Here is an 18,760-nt window from a genome sequence, read left to right as displayed (position 1 = left end):
GACGCCCTTTAATCCCGGAGCGACTTGAAATACCCACGGCATTTCTCGCGAGCTTGGAGCAGCAGGCTGCTCTGCTCCGGCTCTGTGCGTTATCGGTTACGACACCTCAGTGTAAACAGCCATGGCTGCCCTGCGCAGGCTTATACATTCACTCGCTAACAGCTCCAGAAAAGGGACGTGGAAACAACCAACACCCTCCAAGGCGCTCAAAGTTATCGCAGCTGGAGCGTGCGTCACGGCCGCGGCCGGTGCTGCTTATTACGGCTGCTCGTCTGTCGGCAGGCGCTCCGGGTTGAAGAGCCATGTCGAGGCTCGACTCTTTCATCTGGCGCTCCCATCAGTCTCTGCCACCGAAAAGGTACAGTAGGACATTTTGGTGACAGCAGAAACACCGAAAAAAGAAAATGCTTAGACATGCGGTAATGACGTCTGCACACATCACAGGGTGCACGTGAGGCTACATTAACGTTATTGTGTCGTCATCACGAGGAGCTATCCCCGACCTTTTGGTGCTGAAGTGGCAAAATGGTTAGATCACAGATCACGTGACATAAAGGCTGCCATTAGTGAGATGCGTGCACATATAAGTGGATATAATATCACGTGCAGAGCTGATTATGTAATGTAGAGCTGCAGCTGTAAGTCGATTAATTAATTAGCTGTCAACGATTAAGAAAAAAACCCCTCTATTGCATGAATTATTATTTCTATAAAAATGTTTTTATCACTTAAAATTGCTTAAATAGTAGAAATATTCACCATATGGCAACAATGCACAATTATAGAAGGTACCATAAATTCAATTTTCCATAAAAACAAACTTTTCTGCCTCTCAGGGATCGGTTCCAGCCCCACTGTGACTGTGATCATAACAAGATAGGCCTGTATTAAGACCAAAAACAAATTTATGTCTATCCAATGTGCACTGACACAATGTTGGGGCATGAGACACAGACCATAATCTATTTTTAAGGAAAAATGAGGTTAAGGTTCTCAAATATTCTTGTTTCTTCAGTCCCCTGTGACAGTAAACAAAATATTTTTGTTTTGTGGACAAAAACAAGATGTTTGAGGACGTTATTTTGGGCTTTGGGAAATGGAGACTTTTGGATTTTTTCCACTGTATGACTAAACATGTAATCAATTAATCGAGAAAATGACCGACTAATTAATCAACAGTGAAAACAGTCGATAGTTGCAGCCCTAAATGGACGAATCGCAGAGATTAAAGTCGATAGTTGCAGCCCTAAATGGACGAATCGCAGAGATTAAAACAACAAAAAGAGATCAATTCTGACATTTTATGGACTAAACAACTAATCGATAAATCTAGAAAATGATTGACAGATTAATAAATAAAAAAAATAATCATTGGTTGCAGCCCTGATGTAATATAATCCAACGTGATGATGGAGATAGTCGTAAGAAGTCTTTGGTGTCTTTTGTTTATATCTTTCTGAGTTATTGATTCAAATCTGTGGCAAGTTTTGAGGTCATATATGAGGCATGACATTAATTAATAAATAATTAGTGTTGGAACTATCGGTCAGTTATTTAAACAGGTTGTTGCAGCACTATTTTGTCCACCCACTGTGCTGTTTTTAGCCCTATCAGCTGACATGTCAGTGCGTCTACAGTAAGTCTGTTTAGCTCAGACGTGTGCTGACATTGTTGACAAGATCCTCGCGGATCACAGCGGATGTAAACAAATATGTAAACCGTGTAAAACAGGTTTGGTTTGCACGTCTAGCTATAGAACATTCCTTGTTTCTAATCTGCCGACACGAGGGAGGAAACCTTGACTGGTGTCCACAGGCCAAAGGAATCCAGGGACACAGGAAACTGGACACTGGGACTTGGCGGACGGGCTGACATTTGATCAGAGGCGGGGGTGGTTAGAGGGGGTTTAATGGTTAAGCAAAGGGGGGCACACATTCCCTGGGTGTTTGCTCTGTGCCCAGTGGACCTGGCACCGTGCCACCTGACAGAGAGATCCACTCTGTCTTCACCAATCCAGCCTTCTGATCTGGCTGGGTTTGAACAGTTGTAGGGACATTATCTGGTGCACAGGGATGAAAAATAGGGCTGACATAACATGCGCCCCATTACTGAATTAAACCTCGGGCCTCTTTGTTGTTCCATGTGAGCGAGGCTTTTTTCGTGACAAGAAAAGCTTCAACGGATTTCATAAAAAGCATCTTTCAGACAGTATTATCACTGTTGATATGATTTGCAATAATTCATGATGGTGTGCGTGTGTGTGATTACAGGTCAGGACCTTTGGTCTGGATGATGGAGACGTGTACATGTCGTCCTATGAAAACAGATTTCGCCTGTTCAGCTCGGTGGAGTGCGAGGGCCAGCTCTACATGACGCCGCTAAACTTCATCGAGTCCATCACTTTGAATGAACCCAAGAGTGAGTGCACTTCTGTTACCTGGCTCCTTCTCACAACACTAAGTGGCCTTTATGTGAAGAATGGGCTTAGTGGAGTTAGTCATTAGAAACATTTTTGACAATCAGTTCGTTGTTTTAGCTTCTAAAATGTGAGCACTTGCTCATTTTCTCTCTTTTTTTATTGCTGTAAATTGATTATTTTTCTGATTTTGAACTGGTTTGTGAGCTTTGTGAGTGCATATAGTTCATCGTATAGATCAAACAATGACTCAGTTAATAAAAATAAAACAATCACCTGCTGAACTTTAGTCTCTTTCTGTCCACATGTGACCAAATCTGAACAAAACTTGCTCCCACACATCTGAAAAACCTTGAAAGTTATGCAAATCAGCACGATAATGAATCAGAACGTGACGGAAAATAGGAAGCATCGACACAGTTTAATCAAATCTTTACAAAGATTTACTGTTGTGCAACTGAGTCTGGATGTAAGGAATAAGTGGGGCTTGTTTAAACAGCAGCTGTGGCCCAGGGCAAGTTGTTCACTAATCAGATGATTTGATTGACGCTTCCAGTCTGCATGTCAAAGTGTCCTTGATCCCCAAATTACTCCCAATGCACCATCAGTGTGTGAATGGTTAGCTCCCAAAAACTGATGAGCAGTTGGCACCACACATGGCAGCCAATGAGTGAAGACTAGGATGGTGTACGGTCTTCAAATGAGACAAACTGCTGACTGTTTTACCTTCATGTATTTATTTGATTCGACTAATAATAGCTGCATTAAATCAAATAGCAACATTACATTCTGGCTCTCTCCTCCACTTGCTTGTTGTCTCATTATCTCACAGCGTTTAGTGTCAGTTGACCACATGAATTTCTTTTAAACATCAATAATCTTTAGAAGAATGTGTCCTCGTTGAACGCAATTCAATCAGCTCTGCAAACTCTGGTCCACCAGAAAATATTATCTCCAGAGAAAGGACTTTTTTGGTGTCAGGATCTATGTAAGGAAATATATTTAGACGCTGATTTCAATCGTTGAAACCACTGACAGTATAAAGAATGGACTGCGTATGCGTGGTTTCTGAAGAGACAGTTTAAAGCTCAGACTGTGGTGGCTCTGGCCTTTGTTTTCCGCCTTCCGGCTGATCCTAAAAATCAACAAACACGTGGATCATCAGCAGACCTCAGGGATAAGGATATTTCCCAAATTGACGATTGACTATTGCTTTAAGTTTTTCTCAATTGCTTGAAATATATATGATCAAATAAGCTACAACCAAGCAGCTCTATGAGCCTGCACTTCGGCACGGTGGTGCTTTGCCACTTGATTTTAACACAAGTACAGTTGTTGAGTTCCTATAAAGGTTCCTTCGTGGTACCAGGCTGGTTCAGTATGTCTAAAATGCCATGGGCACAGTGTCTGATATGATTTCAATGCTTGAAGACTTAAGTTTCCTTATATTTGTCTATATATAAGAACTAAAATCAGTTAAAAATGTTGCTAAAAGTAATTTTAAGACGAATAAATGACGTAAGAATGTGCTGCACTGCAGATGCTCGCACTGCCTCCATGGTCTTTGTAGCTCGGTGGAGGAATCAGCTCCATTTATCAGAAGCCATTTGCTTAATTACATTTCCATCGAGCCATCAGATAAACTCCTGGCCCTTCATCTTCCAATTGAGATTGGTGGGGGGAAAAAAGTGTGTCCTAGTGTTGTTGTTTCCTGGAACATTACCTGTTGCTGAGGGCCTGTTAAGTGTCATCAGACAATACGTTAAAGAGCCTCAGTCATAACACCTGCATAAAGATAGGCATCTTTACCAGCAACCCCTCTTTTATGGCTCATTTATGTGGCAACAAACTCGCAGAGAACCGGGATGTCATAAATGCAACGACAAGGCATTCAGATTATTGAGATTTATTATGATTTGAGGTGTGTGGTCTGCTGTAATCCCCTTAGACGTGGTTTCACTGGACTCTAATGAGGAAGGTGAAGGTGTTAGCGCACACTGTGTGTGATTGTTCGCTGGTGGCTAATGGCTAATGTGTTGCAAAATAGTAATCATGGTGGTTTTATGGCTATATTGTGGCTGTAAAAAGAGACGTGTTTTTGACATTGGTACGGATGGTTTGATTTCGGAGACAACGCATTACGAAGCTTTTATGTCCTACAAGTGAACCATTTGAGCCACAAGTTAAAGTGCCGTCATGTAAATTATTCATATCAGATCCATAAGTGTTGCTCAGGTCATGAAACATTAATAGAAAGTATCAAATACATGCCTACATCGTGGACGATATGCTCCTTTTATTTCAGCATGCTCGTCACATCACATGGCCGATCATAATCGCAGCTTTAGACACGGGCTTTAAAATGTGTCATTGGAGTGTTATCGATGTCATTTCCCAGCCAGCTTTTTTTTTTTTTACAACATCTTATCTTCTGTTTTATTGACCACAGGAATGTGTTCATGGCAATACACAGCTCGTGTTTCTGTCCACATAAACGCACTGTTTTCACTTTTGTTTACCCGTTATGTATCTTTAATACAGGATTGAATATTTCTGTGTGTCACCCACCAACTGTTAACTTTGTTTTGTTTAGGTAAGAGAGCGTGGAAGTCCCTGACGAAAAAGGTAAGCCGAATCTCCTCTTCATCTGCGCAAAACCTCTGTAATTACTGCCAACAAACGCTGCATTACGCTGCGATTACCCGGGATTTAGAAATGAATGAGTGATTTGGGATTTTCTTCTATTCTCGCAGGAGTTAGACAAGATGTTGGCTGATACCCCGCCTGTTTGGAAAGGATCATCTAATTTGTTTAGAAATCTTCGCGAACGAGGTGAAGTAACACGCACGTAAATCCATTCAATTCAAATAATTCCTCTTTAAGCTTTAATAGTTTTTTTTTTCTTTTAAAGGGCCCTGCATGTCTTGATCAGAGTGTGCTCTGTCGTGCACGTCAACCTCATCCAGAGCAATGAGTGTGTTGTAAATACTAATCTTATCTCTCTATCAGGCTGATGACATGCTGGAGATTTATACCAAGTAACCTCTGCAGGAGGGAAGGGTGTGTTGATAATATAGAAGCTGAGCAAGTTTCCTGGAAAGAACGATATATTTTGGTACATTTCATGGGAAAGAAAGAAAGAAATGCTCATTTTAAACCTGTATATAAATGCTGAATTATTAATTTATTCATGAAAACTTTAATATGTGGAATTGTGTGCTTGCTTGGAGACAGATTTTACCTTATTTCATGCTTAGCTGAGCCGTTTAAAGATCGGTTAATTGGAATTAATTAAGAGAAACTGTGCCAATTAGACACCTTCTCTATTTTCCTTATAATTTGTATCAGATTGCATTTTTTTATGCTGGAAACCTCTCAGATTATGAATTAATTTAACTTATGCAGCCTCAAAATAAGCAGACAGAATGTACTGATCAGGCTTGAGTAGTTTTTGCATCATATTGCACGTTTGTTGACATTTACTCCACAGACATATGGAGCCAAATATAAGCAGGAGTCTTTTAATGAAAAACACTTAATGCAGCTTGTGCAATGACTCTTCACCTGCAAGCTGTAATTCATAGTAACAACAGTCTCATGAAAAGGATTTCTTTAATTTCTCCCACCTGGGCCTGCACACTCCCGCTCAGTAGGTCATACGAGCCAGTGGAGCATCAGATCTCACTGTTCTGCTCCCTCCTCTGTTGCTTTAGCTAAGTGCCAATGCTGGGATTTGGGGCTTTTAATCCTGCTGTTAAACGTTGCGGCTTTGTCAGGGGAAAAAAAGAGACTGGATTGATCTGTGAACAAAGCGTTGCTTTAGAGAATGAGGGAGCTGTTTGAACCCAGCTATGTCGAGACATGTCCCACTGGCCACCCCCCTGATCACCACGGACATTATGAAGCCGAAGAATGGCATTGGATTACATCTCCGGGACTGCCACTCTGTATGAAGTGTTTCTGTGGAATTCTTTGTATTGTCTAACAACATCTACTTGAGCTCAGAGGCTCAGAGGGTGGAAGGGGGGCAGGGAGGTGGCTCCCTCCAGGAGTGAAGGTGTGTGGTATTGGTGAAACATGGCTGGAATCTTAAAAGTTTTCTCTCTCTCTCTCTCTCTTCAACCCATTTAAGCTTTAAAAGGCTTTGAAGCTACAGATCTGTTGTCATTATAGTGCCGTACCTGCCAAACAGAGACAACTGGAGTGAGAATATGAAGAAGAAGAAGACGGAGGAGGATATTTTGATGAACTTTAATGGCCATGCATCACTTGTACATGTGTTTAATTTACATCATCTTGTTAGCCGCCACTAGAGGAAAAGTAAAATGACATCTTTGTTTGCTTGTTTTGTTTGTTTTTGTGTGTGTGTGTACCTTTTTCTGGAAATATCTCCTTGCAACAAACCCTGTACCTGAATTCTTTTCCCATAACACCAAGAGCAGCCACCCAGAACTATCTGCGCTCGATTCTCTATCTTCCCGGGGCAAACAAAAGCTTGGGAATGCTTTCAGAGTCAGAGGGGAGAAGCCTCCCGAGTCGACTGAGATGTCTCCTGACACTTACTCTACCCTTCTCCGTGTCACACAACAAAGGGAGCTGAAGGACGCGACACAAAACCTGAAATCGGCCATTCTCAATCAGTGACAGATCACTTGAGAATGTATTACACCTTGTTACCCAAACACGATCAGAAGCCGTAGGGCCTTAAATTTGTTTGGGTTTGTGTCCAGATAGGTCAGCTCAGTTGTAAAGCCTGTGTTTGTGTGAGGGGGAACACCGAGCATGAAGTAAAAGGCACCTTTTAAGATGTTATCAGCGAGCGCGAGAAGATTACTCTTGTCTGAGGGCGTGCAGTGTTTCTTTGGATGGCTTATTCATCGCGGGCGGATGACTTTGAACATCTGTAAACACCTTCAGCTACCTGCTTAATGCTTTTTGATGTCTTGCGTGTGGAAAAGGGAACACTTCGGTTTTTGTTTCTCGGTTTGACAAATCTTTCTCCTTTTTTTCTCCAGGTGCCATAAGTTACACCGAGTACCTCTTCCTGCTCTGCATTTTAACAAGTGAGTTTAGATTTTATTCGGCCTAAGAAGAAGAAGTATCTTAAAAAGTTGTCCAACTGAATTCTTCTTTGTTTGATTTCAGAGCCCCATGCAGGCTTCAGGATCGCTTTCAACATGTTTGACGCGGATGGGAATGAAATGGTCGACAAAAGGGAGTTCTTGGTGGTACGAGCCTCATCTTAATAATCAGATATAATTTGATTTGTTGCGTTCTGCATAATAATAACTGTCTGGTCTTCTCGCCAGCTGGAAGAAATTTTCCGCAAGAAAAAGGACAAGAAAGAAGTTGGTGAAGACGTGCAAAGATTTGACCAGCAGGTATGAGTTGCTAAAACTTATAAACCTGTAAACTGTGCAGTTCACTCTTGCGTTTTTTAGCATTTTAGCCTCTTAAGGTCATTGTTTTGGTAGCCAAACAAGCTCGACGTTGTTCCAAGCAGCAGCAGGAAGCAAACCAAATAAATCCACTGTATACTACTTTCACCAAATCCCAGACAGTAGCAAGCTAAAGGGAAAATATCTTGCTCAGGAGTTTGTGCAGACTGAAACAGCTGAAAGAAGAGTGAATACTGGACTCAAAATGAATGCTAATGCTGCTCCGGGTCTGCCAGATCTGTAAATAAGGGTTTACTAATAACTGTTTCCCAACATATAACACCTTTTTATGTCAGGAGTTGTGCTTTCAGGTTGGTCTGCTGCCCCCAAGTGGCCAAAAAAACCCCTGTAGATGCAGCAAGAATATAACACTGTACACAAGTCCATTTTAGTCTACTTCAGCTCCCAAGAGAAATGTCCGGCCTTTCGCTAAATGCTATTGACCTGAATCTCTCGCATGACATTACATTACATGTTACAGTTTTTGCCTGCCACACTTGCAACGTTCCTAGAGAGATCGCAGGCTGCACAGAGGTGAATGTGGTCATGCAGGGTAAAACATGCCTGAGGCTTTCATCTCTTCAGGGCCGTCTTATGCTGCATGCAGGTGGATGTAAACAGGCAGAGTTGAATAGAGCGATAAGAGCAACTCTTTGAGGTCCTATCGCACAAACACAACATGGAGGAGCTTACTCTGCCCCGGGACAAACGTTAGCATCTCTGGACGGTCTTGCATTAATCTGAAGCCCGTATAAGCATCAAAAAGATCATTAGAATGGGTACTCTAGATTTGGAAATATAATGATGCTGAAGCTGAAGATGAAGACTCTGGGTGCATTCATATATCGCCGGTAAAGTCACGGCATATAAACTCTTCTTCCATCATCTTATTCTAAAATACGTCGTGAATTATAAATGAATCTTCTCCGTCTGCTCTCTCTTTTTTTTTTGCATTTCAGAGCCTGCAGCTGTACGGGCATCACAAATCCCAGCCGCACAGTGTATGTATTGTTCTTTTTCCCTGAAGGAAAATTAACTGTTCTGCTTATTGCATGTATTTTTGGCATGTGCTCTCTCTCCCCACCACCACCACCTCCCCAACCTGAGAATATTTCTGCATAGTGAGTTAGCACAGAAAACACGCAGGTATCTGTGGGGCTGAGTCAACAGCAGATAACCTCATTCACATTTGCTGGAATTGAAACTTTATTTGACATGTTGTGTGTGTGTGGTGCTGCAAAGGAGGTGCACTGCAGATGATTTATGTACTCACCTTTTGTCAGCATTGGGAGAGAGATTCCACTTCAAAAAGCTCTTACCTGAAGACTGACAGCGTTTCGCTCAGACCCCCATGTTTTATTTTTACAGTTTCTTGAGGAGTGGTATTTGGGCTCGGGTTACCTTTTGTGATGGGTTTGACCATGAAGATGCCCGTCAGAGAGGAGAACTGTGAAAAGCACTCAACACACACGCACACACACACACATATATATATATATAGAAGAGCCTTCAGCTAACAGAGGGACAGACCCATCTTTTCAGAGTAGTGTTTGAGGTGTGTCTTTTTTTGTTTTGATTTCTTCTGCCGTACCGTCGGTAACTTTCCAGCAAAAAGTTCAAAAGTCAAATCTTTTCAAAAACACACACATAACAGGCATGTTTTCAGCGCTGTGCGGTTGGGCTTTCCCCAGCATGTACCTAATTACAAGTGCATCAGGATCTTTTCATGGGATGAGATGGGAACGGTGCGGCGCATTTAAGAGTTGTTTCGTAATTAGCTGTGGGATCATGTCGTAAATCTCTCTCCCTCTCTCTTTCTCTGGTGAAAAGCGGCGCAGAGGAAGAGCTGTTTTATCAGCTGTCTCACATTCCCCCTCGGGCTCGAGAGATGAAAAAAAACAAAACTTAATAAGATAAATAAATATTTTGAAATGAAGCAAGCCATCCTTAAGAACACGTGTCGACGGCGGCTGGCTGTTTCTGGTCGGTTGCGTGCTTTTCAATGAGGTGATGTCGAGACTTGAGAAACATCCAGACTGAAGAAATGATAGGTTGAGAAACAAAACAGAGAGCGAGCGAGAGGCAAGTGCGAGTTAGAAATCCTAGTTTTCCCCTAACTACTCGGAAGAGACAGATTTTCCTGTGATCTTTTTATTGCATATGACCCCAATTACAACAAAATTGTTGTTGACAGTCGTGTGTTCGCTGTAGCTGTAGTTATAGTAGTCCCACAGCAGCTGGGAGAGTGCAGTGTAAACTGTAATAATAATAATGATTGGTTAATCCGAGATCAGGAGCGTGACCTCATTGAGAAAAATAGCAGAGTGGCTTCTTTGTTCCAGACAGCAGGAGAGAGTTTTTGTGCATTTAGTATATTAATAAAATCTGCACCATCATCACCGTTTTTTTTTATATTCAGACGTACAATCTCAGCCCAGATTGTTCCAGAAAATGTATCTCTTGAACTTATTACACAACAGTACGTGAAAGGCGTCTGATAACCTGCATTTAACTCACAGCGTAGCATCAAATGATGATATATTAGGTGGGTTTAGTTACATAGTTAACCTGGCATGAATCACCCTCTCACGCCCTGCATGCTTTGGACATGTGTTAGCTGTGTTGGCTCAACGTCCTGCCAAGAGGCTGCATGCATCGCTGCAGATCAGCCTCACGTCAGGGCTGATGGGCCTCTCAGATACACCGGTGTCAGCCCCCGTCTGTTTCTGCCCGTCTGTCCCTCCTGTCTGACTCGTTGTCTACCGCTACACATGTCTGACTCTTTGTCTTCTTTACAGTCTGTGCATCTCTCTCTCTCTCTCTCTTGCCTGCCACATGGTGCATTGTCCATCTGTCGATCTTCCTAATCTCAGTAACATGCACCAGATGTATTTTGTCTTCTAACAGCTGTGCTTCAACTGCTGCCACAGGTTCTTAAAAAAGACAGTCCGCATGCAGAGGCCCGGGGCATGTGGGATGTTCTCAGACGTGGCACAAGTCAAGTTCTGTTTTCTGATCTCACCGAGGTAGCTGTGCTCTCATTAAGATACATCACACTGATAAATATAAGCAGGTCTTCAATCATTTGTTCCTCATAGGAACTCCTGTAGGCTCTGTGGAAGAAGTTCTTGATTTCAGTGTCTATCTTGAGTAAATCCTCAAAGAGAGCTCCTCTAATATGTTCTCTGGAGCATGTGTAATGAATCTGCTGCATGGCACGTGTTCGAATCGTGCAGAAATGAGAAATGCTGTTTGGTTTCGGGCACAGTGAATAAATTAAACATTAACTCTGAGTAATTATTCAATGGCAGAATCTGGGTATGGCCATTAACTAACATCTAGACTCAAAGCTTTCAGCATGGTTAGATAAATGTCATCGTTAATGTTTACCTGGTGGTTACCATGATATGCTTGTATGTTACAACAACAGCTCATTCTGGGTGCATGAACTGAGATTTTTCTGCAGATTTACTCAAAATTTGACTTGAATCATTGCTGTGATGAGGTGTGGTTTGCTCTGTGTGTTGGAGAACATGTGACATCTGAGGGAGTCATAACGCGGTCACCTTTCCCCCCTCTGATAGCACGTGGATGAGAAAACAGAGACAACACTGCTGGTGCATTTCTTTGGAAAAAAAGGCAAAGCCGAGTTGAAATTTGAAGATTTTTACAAGTGAGTCAAAAGAGTTACAGCGTGATATCTTCATACCACATCGAACCTCCGACAGCTCCAACCTTTAGTGGTTTTGTTTGTGTCAACTGTTCCTTTGTGCATGTGAGTTTCTGCTGGTGGCGTTACCTGTCAGCATCTCTCTGCCGTCCGTCTCGCTCCTCCAGGTTCATGGACAACCTGCAGACAGAGGTGCTTGAGATAGAGTTCCTCTCCTACTCCAAAGGCCTGCCCACCATCAGCGAGGAAGACTTCGCTCGGATCCTCCTTCGCTACACCAACGTGGATGACGTCAGCGGGTATTTGGAAAACGTGCGCCACGGCATCCCAGATGAAAAGGTGTGCTGTTTTTTCCCCTCCTCAGATTCATTGTGTCATCACGTTACCTCTGACAGCTGCTTGTCTTAAAGAACAAAGAGTGGACAAAATAACAGGAACGTCTTACAGTAAACTCAGATTCACAAAGGTTGGAGGGCGGCATGGTGGTGCAGTGGTTAGCACTGTCGCCTCACAGCAAGAAGGTTTCTGGTTGGGGCCTTTCTATGTGGAGTTCTTATTCATTTTCCTCCCACAGTCCAAAGACATGCAGTTAATAAGTTAATGTGAGTGTGAATGGTTGTTTGTCACGATGTGCCCTGTGACGAACTGGCAACTTGTCCACCTCTCACCTTAAGTCAGCTGGGATAGGCTCCAGCCCACCATGACCCTGATGAGGATAAGCGGTTACAGAAAATGGATGGACAAAGGTTGTAGGACTAATTAATTGGACATTTTGTCCCAGGGTATTTAAAGGAAAGTTACATGTACGTTTACCGTATCTTTCTTTAAGTGAGTTAAGAATATTGATTGAGCTTGAAACAAGAGGTGATTAACTAATAACTTAACTGGAACAAATAGAATTTGTTTAACTTGTCCATGAAAATATTTTTAAAAATCTAAATTTAAATTTGTAGTTTCATGTTAGAGTTTATTAATCTGTGCTGTGCTGCGTCTCCAGCTCTAGTTCGGCTTTCCAGATACGGTTGGTCATTGGTTGGTCAAGCGAACTTAACTCTCAGCAAGTATAATTTAAAGTTAATTTACTAAAAACATATTTACAATGGTTACACAATGAACTATTTACATGTTTAAATCTTTACAGCTGCACCTTTTGAAACACGATTTTCTGTTGAATCTGCTTCATGTTTATCTCAGTCTAAGTCCTAGCTTTTAATTGGTTAGTTCAGTTACAAGGTTAAGACATGTTGTTGTTGTTGCTGTAAAGTGCTGCTTGAGAAAGTTATCTGTCTCCAACCTGTTGTTTCTTCCCATCAGTGTTGACAGCAAGTCTTTATGAAGTCACTGCTCCCAGCTAAAAAATATAGTCCCAACACGTAACGTCCAGTAAAGTCACAAATTGTTGGTTTTGCATTTCATTGTTTGTTCAGTTTAAACAAACCAAACATAATGTGTTAATTTTTGTGCCTTAAAGGTGCTGCTGGGGAAAGTTTCTAATCCTCTCATCGAACTACTAGACATAAAGTGTTTCCCCCAACGTTTCTTTAAATGAATTAGTGTAAAAACTGAGAAATCTACATTTGTTGTTCCCATTTGACAGCAACTAAAAAATGACACAGCGCTACGGAGATGACCTAAAAGTCGGGTTGAACAAAAGTTTGTTACTTCTTGGCCGACATAGAGAGGTTTAAATATGAGGAAAACAGCCCACATTTTCAGACAGTGCGGGAGTATTTTAGTCCTCTCTTTGTTCGGATACCGCTCTGTGAATTAGCTGCTGAGTGAAGCATCCTCATTTTAGCTTTAATTTGTTTTTCCTCTTGGCACGCTGACCTGCTCCTCAGCCACCTCGAGTAGGCTGTTGCTAGATCTCCATTGATTATGAAGTGGGTCTCATAGTTGGGCTAAGAGATATTTTATGGCCCTCACCTTGTTAAAACAGCAAAGCGTCACAGATTAGTCATTACTCCATTTGTTCCGCTGTGTGTGTTGCCTTTTTGGCGGGGCCCCCGGCGAAAGAAGGAGCTAGTAGCTACGGGATGGTTGAGTGGAGATCAATAGGCTTGAATGTTTGAGTCATCAGCCAAGCCTGAGATGTTTGGGGATTCATCACTTTTGTTGTTTTTGTTTATTCAAGTATCAGGTTAATCTGCCTTAGAAAAGTCTGCAAACGGACTGACCTCTTCCCAAAAGCCACAATCCTCCCCCCCCTCTGCTGACAGCTCAGCGTGTCCATACTACGCGGGGAAAATCCAGCAATGTATACTTTGTCTGTTTGGGTGTGTTATCTATCTGATGGCTTCAAGGTCCCACACACACTAAAGGATTCCCCGCAGGATGAAAGGAAGCAGATTATGTGTTGTGTGAATTGTAGCACTATCCTTTGCCGGAGTGTTGACACATGCAGTCGTTTGCTTGCTACGTGGCGCTTCATAATTACTCATGTTGCATTTCACAAGTTTTACGTTTCATAAATAAATAAAGGGCATTGTTTTATTGTTGTTATCTGCTTGCAGGGAATCACCTTTGAGGAGTTCAGGTCCTTCTTCCAGTTCCTCAACAACCTGGAGGATTTTACCATCGCCATGCAAATGTACAACTTCGCCAACCGCTCCGTTGGTCAAGGTGAAATCTCACAGCCGATACTTCAACTTAAGTCACCGGATAGTTTCATTTTGAATTTAATTTTTCTTCTCATGATGTGAAAAACTCTTTGATTTCTTTCTTCTATCATTGACTCCAGTAAGCAAAAGACTGGCTTGACCATGTCGTAATTTCTCTGCTCTAGTTATAACAGCACTAACTTTATTATTATTATATATCTATATAATTTTATTATTCACAATAAATGTTTAATGTATATCAAACTACGAATCCACTTGTTGTTTGCAGTGAATCAAGGTGCTCTAATGAACACATTTACCGTATTAAGGACATTGATTTTTTATGTGCCTTTATTTATTGGTGGTTTTATACACATGTCTTCAGTAGAATTAACATTACATGGCCAAAAGTATGTGGACATTTTAATATACATCCATATGTGATTATTGCCTTAACAGCCTCCGCTCTCTTAGGAAGAATTTCCACAAGTTTTTGGGACCGTGCTGCAAAACGTGCTCGCTTTCGGTTATAAGAGCGTCAGGTCAGGTGGGGACACTGATGATGTGCCATAAAGACCCTTAAGGTCAGGTCCACATCAAATGAAGAAAACCATTTTTTATGGACCTGGTTTCTTCATGGGTGGACGTTGTTATGTTGAAACAAGAGAGGTCTTTTCTCAAACTGTTGAGCCCGCCTCACTCCAAACATGAAAAACAACCCCAAATCAAAAGTTGACAGAAGTATGCGGACATGTGTTATATACCACAAAAATGTCTGAAATAATCCACCATACATGTTCACATGGTTTGCTGCTGGAGTCTAAAGGCTACTCTTAGTCTTAGATGATTTATTGTTCACATGATCACCTGTCTTTCTTTCTTTCTTCTCTCTCAGAGGAGTTTACCCGCGCTGTCTACGTGGCTACAGACATCAAGCTGACCCGCCACTTGGTCAACACCGTCTTCAAGATCTTCGACGAGGATCGCGACGATAAACTCAGCCACAAGGAGTTCATTGGCGTCATGAAGGATCGGCTGCAACGCGGGGACGGGGTGAGACAGCGATGCCATCTGTTTCTTTTTTATGACAATGACAGACAGTGACAGAAAACATGTGCCCACCCGGCCCACTCTCCTCTCACCTCGTCAGCTTGGGAGAGCAGCTTCTCATTGGATATACGAGAAGGAAAGCAGCACACACACCAGCATCATCAGTTACTTGTGTCATATGTCAGGGTGGATGGCACAAAGAGCTCAAAGATGGAGCCATGGATGCAAAGTCAAGTCAGATTTAACAGGATAAAGGACTAAAAGACAAAAATGGGTTGATGCTGAGCACAGAAATGCATGTTTGCTATCAAAACAGAGTACTTTTATGCAATATTAGCATCACAAACATCAAATTTCCTGTTTAATTACAACTCTGAGTAAGCACCAATTATCTCTTTTCTCTTTAACTAGTGGTGTGCTTAAATCCCTCCATACCATAATGTTTAAATTACACTCCTGTCACTTTTTATTACCGAAACTCATCTCGCCTCTGAAAGTGAAATTATACTGCCATCTAGCGGGAAAGCATGAAATTTTTCTTCTCATGGTGTTTCTCTTTCTCGCAGGGGGTCAGGGTGGAGGAGAAGTTTACCTCCTTCAAGTCCTGCTTGAAGAAGGAGCTCTCAGGCAAATAGGTAAAGCCGTACAAACAATGTTTAACGTGAGGTTTCTCCCTAACAGAGTTTCCCAGGCAGCGTATATACTCAGTCTTTTCAGATGTGTTTTTGAGGCCCACACTCTCTCTCTCTCTCTGCTCGGCCTGCAGCATTGAGTTACACTGTAATATTAACGCCTGATCAACTGCCACCAGATACCAGCTTAAGTCTGCATACATGAGCAGTGAGCAGTGCAGTTTAAAGCTGTATAAATGTTTCAAAGGAAATGCACCTCTTGGGAGGTTTAATAATCTGCCCTGATAAATCTCTGGAGACGAGTTGATCTGTTTGTTTTGCTGCAATGTTGAAAAATGTAAGAATTTCGCCTCAGTTTTGACTCATTATTGTGAGATCTTGATCAGGATGAAAGTGTTAATATTTCACTTTGGAACAGCATTTTTTAAAATATGACATGAATATAACTTTAACAGCAGTTAGAAAGTGCAACATTTTGGCAAAGAGGCGTGTTTGCTTTCCTGCCAAGAGTTACATGACTTTCATATCATCTATTAAAAAAATAAATAATCCACAGCCAGCAGCCACTTCGCTTAGCACAAAGACTGTAAGCGATGAGAAACCGCTAGCCTGGCATCAAAGGTACAAAATCCACCCACCAGCACTCGCTAAATAACACGTTATGTCATGTTTGTTTAATGTTTAATGTGTCGTGTTGTGGTTTTATGGTAGGTCATGTGTCTTTACAGTACATTTAAATTTTAGCCTGAGATCATTGGCTGTAGATACAGTTATGAAAGTGGTTTCAATCTTCTTATCTAACTCTCCACGAGGAAGCAGACGAGCGTGTTTATCAAAACGTTGACCTGTCCGTTTAACTGCCACAGTAACTTTTCCACCAATTCATGTTGGTTTTTCTACCCTCTGCTGCTGCTCAATAATTTTATGGGTGAAAACTAACCTCTGTGCGAGCAGAAAATACCTACATCAATGTTTAAAATTACAGTAAATAAATAAATAAAGTCTGTAGATACCAGGGTGCCCTGGTTTTCTCCTGGTAGAGTGTGCGCCCCATGTACAAAGGCTCAGTTCATGCCACAATTGGCTGGGTCTGATTCAGACTTGTGGCCCTTTTGTTGCATGTCATCCCACTCTCTCTCTCTCTCTTTTCTCTCTTTCTGTCTCTCTCCACACCTTCCTGTCATTCTTCAGTTGCCACTTTCAAAATAAAACTTCTAAAGCCCTAAAAATATATCTGAAAAGCAGACTGTTTGATATTTTGGAGAACTATTGCTGCTGCTGGTTGCCTGTATTGCTGAAAATCCTCAGCTTTATTATCTCCTGCAGAGGACCCACATTTATTTTTGCATACTTGCAGAATTACTGTGGTACTCCATGAGTGTTTGATGAAGAGGGGGAAGAGTTTCAGTCTCTCTGCAGTCTATTGTATTGTTTAGTAGTTTTTCTTCCTGCCATGTACGATAAAATACGTCTGATATACATAACTCATTCTGCTCTACGACAGCGTGTCACTTATTATCCATCATTTTCTCTCTGTTTTGTCCATCAGGTGAAAATCTCATCGTCGACGGTGCATGTCTTACAAAACTGGACGAGCTGTGCCTCCAAGGACAGGCGGGTTAATGCATGTTGCAGCATCTTATTAGACTAAAATAAGCAGGAAGTTGTACAAGCAGGATGTGGTCAACGTAACAGGAAGCTGTTGCAAAGAATGACCCGTTATGAACCTTGAGAGAAAACACACTGAACTCGGTGTAACGGGGCTCTAAATTGGACTAATTAGTTACTGTAACTGCTCAGAAGATATTGAATTATTTATTGATGACTCTACTTGTAAATACATGTTTCAGTTCACAGTTGTTAACACTGATTTTATTTATTTATTTATTTATTTATTTATCTAAAAGTCTAATTACTGCTGCGTCAGTTTGATTCTCCTTTTTGTCCCGAGCCTCACCCTGCACGGCGGCAGCAGCAGCAGCAGCATTGCTCACATACTTTGCCCTTCTGTCGGCTCTGCAGCCCCCCTGCATGGATCAGCTTAGGACAGCACCTCCCTCCCTCCTCCTCTCTATCCTCCTTCCTGTCCTCCTCCTCCTTTCTCCCAAAGCGCTGCAGCTAAAAAATCCTCCAGGATCCCCCAGAGCCAACAGTCCTGATCAAACTCACTCGGTCTGTGGCTTTTTCACTGTTTAACTACAGGCAGCTAACGGTGTTAATCATTTCTTGGCTGGTTAAGACAAGTGCTATTTTAATGCCACTGGCAGGGAAGACCTCTTTATAAATAAATATGAATACTGAAGCCATATGTTTGTTCCACTCTTCGGACACTGCTTGAATTAGTGTCAAATTTAAAGGAGCAAACTCTTAAAACGACCGTCCCTTTAAACTCTGTAAGGAGGAGTTTACACTTTAATCTTCATACAAATCTACTCTTATACTCGTGTGCACTATCTTACTGAGAACGTCTTGATGATTGTTGTTTCCTGATGTAATGTTTGCTTTGGGTGGAGCCCTGTACTGAAGATATCACCGTGTTACACCAGACTAATGGACTTGTGTTTCCGACTACTTTCTGTTTTCATTTCGGATGTTTGGATTGGTTTGTCTACCTCTTGGAGAGCTTTGAAACTTCTTAAAAATCAGGGCTCGACTGTTACACAGATGTTGGAGCACAGAGGCATTTATAATGATGTGGTGCAATAAATAAAATATAAAACATTCAGATTCTTGGTCATTTTTGTGAGCTGTGGCTTCCTCTTTCTCACAAACAAACACACTCATACCAACAAAGTCTTGCTTGCTTGCAGTTGTGGTCACCGTCTTCACAGAAGTCAGATAATGAACTGTGAACTCCTCAGCAGACAAACTGTATTTTCTTTGTAACTACAGTGGCAGCAGCACACAAGAAAGAAATTAGCAGTTTAATTCTCAACCTGAAGGCAAATTATTAA

General features: G+C 41.8%; 1 protein-coding gene across 2 annotated transcripts; it reads left to right on the top strand.

The window, feature by feature from the left end:
• Nucleotides 1-25: 25 nt before the first annotated feature.
• On the top strand, nucleotides 26-18,531 carry micu3b (mitochondrial calcium uptake family, member 3b). 2 transcript variants are annotated; one of them, XM_010732933.3, is made up of 15 exons: nucleotides 26-358; nucleotides 2,271-2,418; nucleotides 5,010-5,041; nucleotides 5,170-5,248; nucleotides 7,432-7,479; nucleotides 7,562-7,644; nucleotides 7,726-7,797; nucleotides 8,814-8,855; nucleotides 10,785-10,880; nucleotides 11,439-11,527; nucleotides 11,692-11,863; nucleotides 14,038-14,146; nucleotides 15,020-15,177; nucleotides 15,741-15,809; nucleotides 17,356-18,531. In XM_010732933.3, exons 1-14 carry the CDS (start codon nucleotides 122-124, stop codon nucleotides 15,807-15,809), a joined length of 1,434 nt encoding a protein of 477 aa, XP_010731235.1. In that variant the 5' UTR covers nucleotides 26-121; the 3' UTR covers nucleotides 17,356-18,531. The 2 variants fall into 2 exon arrangements, with proteins under 2 accessions (XP_010731235.1, XP_019114078.1); XM_019258533.2 differs by lacking the exon at nucleotides 10,785-10,880.
• Nucleotides 18,532-18,760: the final 229 nt, after the last annotated feature.

This window comes from Larimichthys crocea, chromosome I (assembly GCF_000972845.2).
Source record: "Larimichthys crocea isolate SSNF chromosome I, L_crocea_2.0, whole genome shotgun sequence".
NCBI lineage: Eukaryota > Metazoa > Chordata > Actinopteri > Sciaenidae > Larimichthys > Larimichthys crocea.
This window is presented reverse-complemented; position numbering and strand designations above follow the sequence as displayed.

Excerpts from the sequence above, each read along its gene's own strand:
- micu3b (XM_010732933.3), top strand. The coding sequence starts at position 122 with ATGGCTGCCCTGCGCAGGCTTATACATTCACTCGCTAACAGCTCCAGA. Across the intron at positions 359-2,270 it reads CAGTCTCTGCCACCGAAAAG|GTCAGGACCTTTGGTCTGGA; the intron begins GTACAGTAGGAC and ends GTGTGATTACAG. Across the intron at positions 11,528-11,691 it reads AAATTTGAAGATTTTTACAA|GTTCATGGACAACCTGCAGA; the intron begins GTGAGTCAAAAG and ends TCGCTCCTCCAG.